At 38.9% G+C, this 13,660-nt stretch overlaps 1 protein-coding gene across 5 annotated transcripts in view; it reads left to right on the forward strand.

Moving 5' to 3' along the window:
- Window positions 1-12,539, forward strand: part of scn1lab (sodium channel, voltage-gated, type I like, alpha b) — a 46,577-nt gene extending 34,038 nt beyond the window's left edge. For all 5 annotated transcript variants that reach the window (XM_048200768.1, XM_048200771.1, XM_048200767.1 and 2 more), the window contains exons 18-27: window positions 3,137-3,269; window positions 4,933-5,087; window positions 5,180-5,353; window positions 5,482-5,604; window positions 7,485-7,766; window positions 7,878-7,931; window positions 8,143-8,280; window positions 8,682-8,786; window positions 8,977-9,247; window positions 10,834-12,539. In XM_048200768.1, coding sequence (XP_048056725.1) covers window positions 3,137-3,269; window positions 4,933-5,087; window positions 5,180-5,353; window positions 5,482-5,604; window positions 7,485-7,766; window positions 7,878-7,931; window positions 8,143-8,280; window positions 8,682-8,786; window positions 8,977-9,247; window positions 10,834-12,029 — 2,631 coding nt within the window. In that variant the 3' untranslated portion in view covers window positions 12,030-12,539. The remainder of the gene's footprint in view (window positions 1-3,136; window positions 3,270-4,932; window positions 5,088-5,179; window positions 5,354-5,481; window positions 5,605-7,484; window positions 7,767-7,877; window positions 7,932-8,142; window positions 8,281-8,681; window positions 8,787-8,976; window positions 9,248-10,833) is intronic.
- The last annotated feature ends 1,121 nt before the right edge of the window (window positions 12,540-13,660 follow it).

A 13,660-nucleotide genomic window follows, 5' to 3' on the forward strand; every position in this document is an offset into this window, starting at 1 on the left:
AGAGTTTTTTTAATTTATTTTTTTATAAACAACTGTTTTTAAAGGTTTATCTTAACTTGCATATGCAACCCGCATTCTGGAAAAGTTGGGATGTTTTTTTAAATTTGAATAAAATGAAAACTAGAAGACCACATGAGCCAATGTTTTATTCACAACAGAACATAGATAACATAACACATGTTTAAACTGAGAAATTGTACACTTTTATGCACAAAATAAGCTCATTTTAAATTTGATGCCTGCTACAGGTCTCAAAAAAGATGGCACTGGGGCAACAAATGGCTGAAAAAGGAAGAAATTTTGAAAAGATTTAGCTGGGAGAACATCTAGCAACTATTAAGTTAATTGATATCAGGTCTGTAAAATGATTAGCTATAAAAGGGATGTCTTAGAGAGACAGAGTCTCTCAAAAGTAAAGATGGGCAGAGCTGTGAAAGAGTGCGTAAAACGTCAAATTGCAAAGGCTTTGCAAATCTCATCATCTACAGTGCATAACATCATCAAAAGATTCAGAGAAACCGGAGAAATCTCTGTGCGTAAGGGACAAGACTGAAGACCTTTATTGAATGCCTGTGGTCTTCAGGCCCTCAGACGACACTGCATCACTCATCGGCACGACTGTGTCAATGACATTACTAAATGGGCCCAGGAATACTTCCAGAAACCACTGTCGGTAAACACAGTCCGCCGTGCCATCTGCAGATGCCAACTAAAGCGCTATCATGTAAAAAGGAAGCCATTTGTGAACGTGGTCCAGAAGCACCATCGTGTCCTGTGGGCCAAGACTCTGATTTAAAATGGACTGTTTCAAAGAGGAAAAGTGTTCTATGGTCAGACGAGTCCAAATTTGACATTCTTGTTGGAAATCACGGACGCTGTGACCTCTGGGCTAAAGAGGAGGGAGACCTTCCAGCATGTTATCAGCGTTCAGTTCAAAAGCCAGCATCTCTGATGGTATGGGGGTGCATAAGTGCATACGGTATGGGCAGCTTGCATGTTTTGGAAGGCACTATGAATGCTTTCATTTCATTTTTTGTTGAAAGGTTTTAGAGCAACATTAAATGAAAAATATATCAAAGATAACCACGAACTCTTCAGCAGCTGGAAAACCAAAACTCCAGAAACCCATAACCTCGATGCCCAGACGTCTTCAAAATGTTTTGAAAAGAAGAGATGCTACACCATGGTAAACATGCCCCTGTCCCAACTATTTTGAGACCTGTAGCAGGCATCAAATATGAAATGAGCTCATTTTGTGCATAAAATTGTAAAATTTCTCAGTTTTAAACATTTGTTATGTTATCTATGTTCTCATGCGATTTGAAAGTCTTCTAGTTTTCATTTTATTCAAATTTAAAAAACTTTTCGGGTTGTAATTCTTTTTGAATATTTTATTCATATTTGATGGCAGATTATTATTTGCAAATATTATTGTCATATATTGCACTGTAAACTGCTGCAATAGTGGGAATCTGTCTTCATAGCAGTTCAAGGCATTGCTCAATCTGCTGAGGTGTGTAATTGCTAACTGCATTTATGTCATTTGTTGTTCCATATACAACGAGGAGGTTCTGCTCTGTTGGAACCAAGCCAATGGTTAATTTAGAAATGATAACTTGACTTTTTGACTTCTGTGCCTCCTTACATTTGTCTGCCAATGAGACAGATCTATTCCTAATCGGATTTGAAGACATGAACTGGAAGTTAGGGAGTACCAGAGAGTAACAGGGGATTAGCAACCAAATCAGAATGTTTCACCCTTTAGACTTTAATCCATCAATTAGACTTGCTTTAGATCCAACATCAGAAAATATTTCAGATTAATGAGAGGCTTATTTAAAGCTTAGAGATTCTACAGTGAATCCATTCAGTCTGGGTCAGGGCAGCTTGTTCAGGTTTGCTCAGCCTCTTATATTCCTACTGTGATTAAAATGTTAGAGACATTCTGGAAGATTCTGAAATTGCACACCGCATGCTTACATCATTCCCCCGCGCCGCATTAGCTGGGTGCCACGGCAACCAGCGCTCCAGCTCAGTTTTAGACAGCATCCTCCTCTATGTATTTTTTTAGCCTCTTTCTGTTTCTCTGACTGACCGTTTTATCAATCCAGTGGCCGCAAAACCATCACAAGGGTCAATATCTTTACGACCCACAGTCTGTTAAGTCAAGAAGTACACTGTGGTCAGGAATACTTCATTATCATGTCAAATAATGAGTTCTTACCCACTACTTTTTAGGTGTACAATAACATATATTCTTAAATCATCAAATTTATTTACGGAAAAAGCTTTTGTGTTATTTTTCTGCAAAATAATCAACCCCTTGAGTGTATTAAGGGTGAATATCGTTAGATAATTATGTCATCCAGTAAAAAATTGATAAGTAATTATGTTTTTCCTAAGATGTTATTCCCATGTTAGGCTCCAGTTAAAGTCGTTTTCCCTAATCAAAGCTAATGAAATGCTGTCTCAGACTTAGCGTGTGGCTCTGGTGTTAGTTAACGCTAATGCGGCTCCCCTCCTCTTCAAACTGACTGGCGGACCGAAGCTTGACCACTGCTTAACGGAATGGACTTCCAGCCTGTGTTTTCATGTCAATCAAGGGATTGCACTCAGTGGGGCGGGGTCATGTGATAATCTGAATCATGCCAAACCAAATGTATTGGGATTATCCAATAGAAACCATTTATTTTTGGAAGGGGTGGGGAAAGGTAAGGGGTTGACATTTGCACTGGACATGAAAATACTCAAAGCACTCAACATTTGATGACAAGATCACAAGCTTGGATGAGAAAAAAATGCACCTTGAGAAACAAAAAAACATGCATGAGGAAGGAATGAAGGCACATCAAATGTACCCACAGCTGACTGTGAGATTATACGGTGAAGCCAGAGACGTTTGTCTTCATGCCTGGCTGCTAATTAGAAAATCAATTCACTGAATCAAATCAATCTCTAAATCCACCGGCTTGTAGGTACTTTTGAATGATCTGAAACTGCATGAGACTGAGAATAACTGCAAAAGTAATCTGGACGAGATGGTGTGCTTCAGCCAAGTCTAATTTTGTGCGTGTGTGTGTGTGTGTGTGTTTGCTTTCTTGTGTCTAATTGTGTGGCTGCATGGATGCCTGTGTAGAAGCTGCCTGTTGATGCGGTTCTCAGTTCCTCAGAGGGGAGCACAGTCGATATACGACCCCCAGGAGAGGGGGCGGAGTCCGTCGAGCTGGAGCCGGAAGAGTCCCTGGACCCAGAGGCCTGCTTTACAGAAGGTGTGTGTGTGTGGTTCAGGTATTCCCTACATTATGGGGACAAAATGTCCCCACAATGATAGTAATAACAGAAATTTTTGTTTTTTTGGGGACATTTTTTGGTCCCCATGAGGAAAATGGCTAAATCATACTAAATATAAGAATATACAGTTTGCACAGTATATCATTATGTCAGTGGAAAGTCCCCACAAAACATGGAAACCCAACATATCCAGCTTATTTGGCTGTAAAGAAAGATCTTCTCTCTTTAAACTCAACATGAAATGGAAATGGACCTAGATACCTTATTAATACACATTCAAGATTTTATTCTGGATGATTCACAAAAACAGTGCATGTTTTTTCAACATGATAACTTGCTCCGCCTTTGAATCAGGTTTTTTGATGATGGGCTGTGCCAGCTTACTGGTTAATGTTACCCTATAACCATTATTGGTTAATGGTAATCATTAGCCTAAAAGCTATTTAGGCATTATTTTAGGCCATTGTTGTTGGTAATACAGCCTTTTTAAATTATTGCCCATAGTTAACGCTTTAATGCCAGTTAATGTTAATTAGAGGAAACAGCATTACTATTGGCATATGTCACAATGGTCTTGTGGGTGAATTGACCCTCAGCCTATACAAATTGGTCAAGGGGGCAGTAACACTCCTCAATCAACTGACAACATTCATACTTGACACCTGACTTCATTGTGGTTTTGGAATGTTCATTTAGGATCGATTTCTAATTAGTCCCAGTTTTTTTCACCTTTAATGTTCTCTTTCAATCTGAAATGCAGTTACAAAATGAGTTGTGAGTTCTGCATTGATTTTAAGGGGAGCATAGCTTGGAAAACCAGATTTATTTGCTTTTCTTATGAAAAAGATTTAAAGGCATTAAAGTATGGACGTACTGATATACTCAATCTCCCTCTCTAGTCCATTCATTGTAACAATGTTGAAAAATTGGCTCATTTAGAAACATAAATATGAGAACATTAACAAAATGTTCACTGTCTGCAAGATTTTTTTTTTTTAAGAAATCAATACTTTTATTCATCATAGATGCATTAAATGAATCCAAAGTGACTGTAATTGTTACAAAAAATGTTGTTTCAAATAAATAGTTCTTTTGAACCTTTCTATTTATCAAAGAAATACGAAGCAGCCCAACTGTGTTCAACACTAATAATGCTAAAAATAGTTTCTTGAGCACCAAAATCCACTTATTACAATGATTTCTGAAGGATCATGTGAAACTGAAGACTGGAGTAATGATGCTGAAAATTCAACTTTGCCATCACAGCAATAAATTATTGATCAAATAAATGCAGCCTTGGTCAGCCGAACCAAAACTTTTGAACAATAGTGTTCACATATCCCATTTACAGTATTCAGCAACTTCATATAAAGGACCTGAAGGGTACATACAGTAACAAACCAGCCTGTTTAAGGGCTAGAGAAAAGGTTGAAGCCTTGGATCTTTGACTAATATTATATTTGTATTTCAGAGCGAAAATGCTTTAAAAACTACAGTTCGGCCCCTTTATGGCATACTGTACATAGTACCAAAGCGAGACTTCTAGTATTGAGTTTTTGGGAGAGTGGACTTTTTATACTGAGCTCAATTGTTATGCTGTCCACCCACATTAAGTGACTTTTCTCTGTATCTTTTGCTCAGGCTGTGTGATGAGGTTTCAGTGCTGTCAGGTCGATGTGGAGAAGGGAAAATGGAAGAGTTGGTGGAATCTCAGGAAAACCTGTTTCATCATTGTAGAGCACAACTGGTTTGAGTCCTTTATCATCTTCATGATTTTACTCAGCAGCGGAGCATTGGTGAGCACCCACACACACTATATACTCACCCACTCTCAACCGTCCCAGTCTTTTTTATTACAAACATTTTGTTACTGTTTATGTGTGTTCAGGCTTTTGAGGACATTTACATCGAGCAGCGTAAGACGATAAAGACGGTGTTGGAATATGCAGATAAAGTCTTCACATACGTCTTTATTTTGGAGATGCTTCTGAAGTGGGTTGCTTACGGCTTCGCCAAATACTTCACCAATGCTTGGTGCTGGCTTGACTTCCTGATTGTTGATGTATGTATGGACCTTGTATATTGCTTTGCAACTATACAGTATGTGTGTGTAAGTGCATAGTGTGTGTTCTCTGGATGTGAACGCATGCATGTTCCCTACATGAATGGATGCATGTGTTTGTTTTGCAGGTGTCGTTGGTGAGTTTGGTGGCAAATGCTCTTGGTTACTCTGAACTAAGTGCCATTAAGTCCCTGAGAACTCTGCGTGCTCTTAGACCTTTGAGAGCATTGTCACGCTTCGAGGGAATGAGGGTAAGACACTCACACAAACACACTTAAGCATCATGTATGCTGTGATTTAACCAAGTAAGACATGTTCCTGGATGCCTAACCTTATATCTAACATTACAGAGTAATGATTGGGTGTTAGTGATGTAATGATTCACATTAGTTACACTTATGGTTAAAATTCTGTATGTTCTCTATTTGGTACATTGCTATTACTCTAGTGCACCGATTAGAAATTTTGAGGCTAATATGATAACCAATATTTTAGTCAGAAATTAAGATTTAATTCATTGTTACATTCATTTATAGTTAAGTTTAAATACTTTTACAATGTTAAAGGGTTAGTTTACACAAAAATGAAAATTCTTTCATTAATTACTCACCCTCATGTCGTTCCACAACCGTAAGACCTTTGTTCATCTTTGTAACACAAATAAAGATATTTTTGATAAAATCTGATGGCTCAGTGAGGCCTCCATTTCTTAGCAAGATAATTAACACTTTCAGATGCCCAGAAAGCTACTAAAAACATATTTAAAACAGTTCATGTGACTACAGTGGTTCAAACTTAATGTTATGAAGTGACAAGAATACTTTTTGTGCGCCCAAAAAAATAAAATTCAACAATATCTAGTGATGGGCGATTTTAAAACACTGCTTCATGAAGCTTCGAAGCTTAACGAATCTTTTGTTTCGAATCAGTGGCTCAAACTGCCAAAGTCATGCGCCCCAGTGGCGAACCATTGAAATTTCGAAACACTTAGCACGTAACGAAGCCTCGTTTACTGAAATCACGTGACTTTGGCAGTTTGATAACATGTTCCGAACCACTGATGACACTGAATAAAGTCGTTATTTTGTTTTTTTTGGCGCACAAAATGTATTCTCGTCGCTTCATAACATTAAGGTTGAATAGTTCACTGTAGTCACGTGAACTGTTTTAAATATGTTTTTAGTAGCTTTCTGGGCTTTGAAAGTGTTAATTATCTTGCTGGCAAAATCAAACTACGCTTCAAATAATTTTTTTCAGAAAATTCTGTAATTTTGGGTTGACCAATGAACATGTCCTGCTACTTGAGAAAAACATGTTAAGCAGCATGCTCTCATACAAAAATACTGTTACTGTTAAGTGTTGTTGGGAAGATGTGGCCCTCTTGCATGCTGATGGTGAATATTAAAGAGGACATCCTATTTACATGAATAAGTGAATACTATATGTTGACTGTTTTTAGACTTTTCTCTTTAGTGTGCATGCCTCTCTGCATGTGCCTTGGTGAGAACTCTCTGATCTATTCTGATGATTCTGTGGTGGTTGTTGTGTTGTTTGTGACTTGACCTTACATTTCTTTCTCTGTTATGTGTCTCTTTTCATTTGCAGTAAACAAATGTTGTGACGTCATCGTGTCTCCACAAGGTTTTTTTCTGTTTTCATTTTTTGTTTTTTCCACATTTTGGTAGCTCAAAAGATGTGTGATACACCCTCTGCAAGATGTTTATGTTAAAACATTATGTTCTATGAACAAAATTGTAGTGGGTTAATAATTAGAAATAATTAGCTATTAGATATGAATAAGGCAGATTGAATCAGAAATCAAATTGACACATTAGCCATTGTTCATTTACTCCTTTTTATTAACTAATCGGTTTTAATGTAGAATAAAATAGGTTTAGCTTTGCTATTCTTTGCTAAACCCTCTAAAACTCAACTTGTCATTTCCCAGAATTGTATTATCTTAATCTATGGAAAGGATTTAGCTTTTATTAGTGCGTAAGCTATACGTTATAGAAGTTTAGGAAGTTCATTGTAGTTTCCGCAGCTCTTGTGTCGTTAGCAAGAGTTTCTATGCGTGACGTGAATAAGCTAAGGTATTTGTATGTGACATGATGTATTTCTTTTTTTCTAGGTTGTAGTGAATGCCCTGCTGGGAGCCATACCTTCCATCATGAATGTGCTGCTGGTGTGTCTGATCTTCTGGCTGATCTTCAGCATCATGGGGGTGAACCTCTTCGCTGGGAAATACTACCATTGCATTAATATCACCAACGAAGAAATTATTCCCATCAGTGTGGTCAATAACAAGTCCGATTGCCAAGCCCTGATTAATAACAATGATACGGCACGCTGGAAAAACGTGAAAATTAATTTCGATAACGTGGGAGCCGGATACCTGGCACTACTGCAAGTGGTGAGTGAGCTGAACTCGTGACCCAGACTGTGATTTATGTTAAGTACGAGGTTGTCTGTTGTAGTATATTTACACTATTTATTGATTATTGATTTTTTTCTGTTTCACAAGGCCACGTTTAAAGGATGGATGGACATCATGTACGCAGCTGTGGATTCTCGTGATGTAAGTGTTTCTCTTCACTGTGGTGGACAGATCTGTAAAAGCCATTTTTAATTATTCAGGTTGCAATGTTACTTTCAAACCACCTTTGACTCTTATAGTTCACTGTCACTTGTATTCTTGTGGTCAGTGTACTAATGCAGATTAAGTTACTTGTAATGCACATCAGTAGTGTGAATGTGTAATAAAATACAACATTTTCTTGTTCTTGCAGGTGGAGCTGCAGCCCAACTACGAATCTAACCTTTACATGTACCTGTACTTCGTCATCTTCATTATCTTCGGCTCCTTCTTTACCCTCAACCTCTTCATTGGTGTCATCATCGATAACTTCAATCAGCAGAAGAAAAAGATAAGTATTTAAACTGATTGAGGTGAATTTAAACACTTTAATATAATGTAAGATGCAGCTCTGTCATTGTTTGTGTTTAGTACAAGTGATGAGGAATATTAAGCGTATTACAATATGAAGCCTCAAATCAACCTCTGCGATTTTCAGTTTACTTTCAAAGAGAATGTGATGTGTACACAGTCTGTGGTTTTGTTTAGTGAGCACAATGGTACCTTATTGAACTGGTTTTGTTTATAAAACACACAATGGTTGTCCATTGAGAGATTAATAGAACCTGGTATGGGGTGAACTGCCTCTGACATTTTCTGAGGTTCACAGGTGAAAAACTGGTTGCTTTATGTTTGTGTTGTGACATATAATGAAACCATGGTTGTAACCAGTCTTCTTCATTTGCTCTTTACCTTGGAGGTCAGGATATATTCATGACAGAAGAACAGAAGAAATATTACAATGCCATGAAGAAACTGGGATCTAAGAAGCCTCAAAAGCCAATTCCCAGGCCTACGGTATGACACACACAGCTCACTTCCACAGACCGTCACACTAGGGTTATAAGAACGTCCATTGTTTTTATTAAAACAAAATTAAACAGCATTATTTTCTCTATATGACATAGATATATATATATATATATATATATATATATATATATATATATATATATATATATGATAATTTCTCTGTACTTCCCTCTAGAACAAGTTTCAAGGCATTGTCTTTGACTTAATCACCAAACAAGCCTTCGATATTGTCATTATGATCCTGATCTGCTTGAACATGGTGACCATGATGGTGGAAACTGATGACCAGACAAGTGAGATGGACAATATTTTGTACTGGATAAACCTGGTTTTCATCGTCCTCTTCACTGGAGAATGTGTGCTCAAGATGATCTCCCTCCGGCACTACTACTTCACCATTGGCTGGAATGTGTTTGACTTCGTAGTTGTGATTCTGTCTATTGTTGGTAAGAGATTCTTGGAGATTCTACAGACATTTACTATCATAAAACTATCATAACACTTTTTAGTGGATTGAGGCCAACAACATACTTTATGTAAATATTATGTACATGTTGTTCCTTCATTACAGTAAAGGTGCAGTCACATGTACAGTTGTTTGGCAAATTTTTGCAGATGAAATCTAGTCGTTTCAGTAGGAATCCATTCGATCAGGAATTTCGCACGAGGGCAAAAGATATAACTGATTCAGTTCCGTCCACGGGCACCGGAAGCAAAAAAATGTGGGTGGACCCTCAGAAAGATTTTACTGGAGAAGATGCCATTTCCAGTATTCCGGTGCTTTTTAATTAAACAAATAAGGGATAATCTATGGCTAGTTGTGCATTAAACAATTTTAATGCACAGCCAGCCTTTAAAATTGTTTATATGTACAGCTAGCCGTGGATTATTCCGCTTATTTCATGGTAATTTTATTGTTTTGTTTTTTTAAGATATATTTATGGGCTTTTTGTGCCTTTATTCAGATAGGACAGTAGAGAGCAGACAGGAAAGCATTGGGAACTATATAATTTTCAACATCTTCAAAATCAAATATTTCGATCACTAACAGCTTCACCAGATCCATCCAGTGACAGTTACAGTCATATTTGATTGCGTTCAGTACTTGCTCTGCAGTAAATCGTATTTATATTCTTTATAATGAATCGATTGAGGAATACCAAGAAGGTTGAAGTCTAACTTAAAAAAATGAATGAGGAGGAGGGTAGTGAATGACGTCCCGGGTCACTAAAGACCCGAGGTATGCATTTAAGGGTTAATGATGTTTGTAGTGCAGTGTTTGACTGGAAGGGTAAAACTGACAAACTGTTATTTTCGTCAGTGACGGTTCGTTAGATCTAGCATTCTGCCTATTTTTGAATCAGATACAGAGATAAAGCAGGGTGTGACTTGGTGACTTGGAACTACCTGGACTCTGAATGAGCCAAGTGGAATGGATTTGAGGAAGCAGCAGCTTTGATGTCAAGGCTGCCTGTAGCTAAAACGTGGAATGGAGTTTAATTTATTAGATTTGACTGACGGTGCTCTGAAAAGTGAACAGACATATGCGCTGAATTGGAAATGGTAAAAAAAAAAAATTTGCAGAATGTGACCGCAACATAATTGATATGAAAGAGTAAACTGGCCAAAGAAGACAGTTTAGGCCAGGGATGGCCAACGTCGGTCCTGGAGAGCCAAAGTCCTGCAGAGTTTTGCTTCAACCCTAATCAAACACACCTGAACAAACTATTCAAGCTCTGAAGTTTTACTAGAAAGCTATAGGCAGGTGTGTTTTATCAGGGTTGGAGCTAAACTCTGCAGGACTGTGGCACTCCAGGACCGGAGTTCAGCACCCCTGGTTTAGGCTAACGTCTGCTATAGTTATATATGATTACCTTGCAGTAATGCTTAAAATGCAACAATGCTAGAAGCATTTACCCTAATGTACTGTATTTGTGTAGAGTTTGCTTTGACCCTACCTCAATAGAGTGTTGTATAAAAATTATGGATTACTGAGATCACTTATTGTTTTTTCTTCTTCTTTTTTTGTCAGGCATGTTCCTCTCTGAGATGATTGAGAAATATTTTGTATCGCCAACCTTATTTCGAGTCATCCGACTTGCCAGAATCGGTCGCATTCTTCGTCTCATCAAAGGCGCCAAAGGCATTCGTACCCTCCTGTTTGCCTTGATGATGTCACTTCCTGCCTTGTTCAATATTGGCCTCCTTCTCTTCCTAGTCATGTTTATCTATGCCATCTTTGGAATGTCCAACTTTGCCTATGTGAAGAAAGAGGCGGGGATCGATGACATGTTTAACTTTGAGACATTCGGGAACTCGATGCTTTGCCTGTTCCAGATCACCACTTCTGCAGGATGGGACGGCCTCTTGGCGCCCATCCTGAACAAGCAAGATCCAGACTGCGACAGCGAAACAGAGCACCCGGGCAGCTTGTACCGCGGCAACTGCGGAAACCCCTCGGTCGGCATCTTCTTCTTCGTGAGCTACATCATCATCTGCTTCCTGATTGTGGTGAACATGTACATCGCTGTGATCTTGGAGAACTTCAGCGTAGCCACCGAGGAGAGTGCCGAACCGCTCAGCGAGGATGACTTCGAAATGTTCTACGAAGTCTGGGAGCGATTCGACCCCAATGCTACGCAGTTCGTGGAGTACAACAAGCTTTCTGACTTTGCGGATGCTCTGGATCCTCCGTTACGCATCGCCAAGCCAAACAAGATCCAGCTCATTGCCATGGACCTGCCCATGGTCAGTGGGGATCGCATCCACTGCCTGGACATCCTGTTTGCCTTTACCCTGAGGGTACTGGGAGAGGAGGGTGAGATGGATGCCCTGAGGGGACAAATGGAGGATCGTTTCATGGCCTCCAATCCCTCCAAAGTCTCCTACGAGCCTATCACGACAACCCTCCGGAGGAAACAGGAGGAGATGTCGGCCTCCGTCATTCAAAGGGCCTTCCGACGGTACCGCATAAGGCAAACGGTAAAGAAGGCCTCTAAAGCGTATCGGCAACAGCTGCAGGACGGGGTCGTGCATATCCCGGAGAAAGAGGTGCTCGTCATCGGAAAGTTTCAAGAGAACTCTGCGTCGGACAAAACGGATATGACTCCCTCTTCTGCCTCTCCGCCATCTTATAACAGTGTGGCCAAGTCAGAGAAAGACAAATATGAAAAAGAGAGGAGAGAGAAGGAGGACAAAGCAAAAGATGCGAGGGACAGAAAAAAATGAACGAGGGATCGAAACAGAGACTGTTCTTTTCAACTGAGACACTGTTTACAGAGCGGAACGCAAGCACCGAGGGGCAATTCACCTCAAGCGGTTTTGGAACTAATGCCAAACTGAGCGCGTGTGTGTGGGGCGGAGCGTGTGTATGTGCGTGTGTCTAGACTATTGTGCGCGCGCCCACCGAGCTAGCCTTAGGGTGCATTTATGGTGTTGACGGAAAGCGTTAATTCAAGGACAGTGCCACGACGAACACACGCACGCACACACGCTCGAGTATGACTGTTGAATCCCTAAAGACATTGGTGTGAAACAAAATGGCAAGTATAGAGTGGTGTGTGAGTTTGTCTTTTAGTTTTGAGTGTTGTCACACAATCCTGAGGACTAAAAGAAACTGTTATAGTCATCAGTAGCTAGTGCTAACACTACCGCTGGTGTCTTTCTTATTGAATGGCGTATTATATACCTGCACATTTTTGTTAGCTCATTTTTTTAATCATGTTGAACTTTTCTACTCATAGGTTTGATTGTCTAAACTACTTCATTTAAGGGCACGTCTGTGGAGGGGCTGGGGAATGTCGGTCATATCCGGTAGTGAATTATCTGAACGCTCCTATAACGGGACCTCATTTACTTTAGCGTTAGCGTATGCCGAACAAACCGCACACACACACACACACACACACACACACACCTTTATATATATATATATATATATATATATATATACACCAGTAGGTTCCAAGTGCTACAAAATCAATCACTCAGTAAGCTGAGAGCAGAATGCTACTGTACTAATCAGGACTTTAACACATAGAATGTTTTTTTATTATTTATGGATGGAGATGTAGACCTGTCTGCACTGCCTTACTGAACACAAAAATGGATTGATTGAACGCAATCTTCCACTGTTGATAGCATAATGAGCCAAACTCAGTGAATTTGTCAAAATGTATCTGATTCAAAAATGCTGATCAATGTTTTAGGTTCATGTTAAGCTCAATTGACAGCATTTGTGTCACTATAAGGCACTTACAATGGGAGTAAAAATGATGTGATATAAAAATGGTTAAATGACAATAGATATTAAAATACACACTGTTTACAGCCACATGTATAGTAGAGCCACAAAACTATTATATTATTAAATATTATGTACAAAATATTATACAGAATACATGAGACTCGTGTGATATAACTGCTTACTAATCTTGTCGGTTATCTTCAAAATCTGTTGTCATGATAACGCTAGTAAAGCCTGTAAATTCAATAAAATTTTGCACAATATCTGCACAAAGACACCAAGAAGGAAGCTGAGGCGTTGTACCAAATTACCAGATTTTTTAGTTATTTCTATCTTAAAGTGTTAGTTCACCCAAAAATGAAAATTCTCTCAATGTTATGAAGCGACGAGAATTCTTTTTGTGCGCCAAAAAAACAAAATAACGGTTTTATTCAACAATATCTAGTGATGGGCGATTTCAAAACACTGCTTCATGAAGCTTCACAAATCTTTTTTTTTTCGAATCAGTGGTTCGGAGCGTGTATCAAACTGCCAAAGTCACGTGATTTCAGTAAACGAGGCTAGTTACTTCATAAGTGTTTCAAAACGTTTCGAAATTTCAATGGTTCATGTG

This window comes from Megalobrama amblycephala, linkage group LG8 (assembly GCF_018812025.1).
Source record: "Megalobrama amblycephala isolate DHTTF-2021 linkage group LG8, ASM1881202v1, whole genome shotgun sequence".
Classification (NCBI taxonomy): Eukaryota; Metazoa; Chordata; class Actinopteri; order Cypriniformes; family Xenocyprididae; genus Megalobrama; species Megalobrama amblycephala.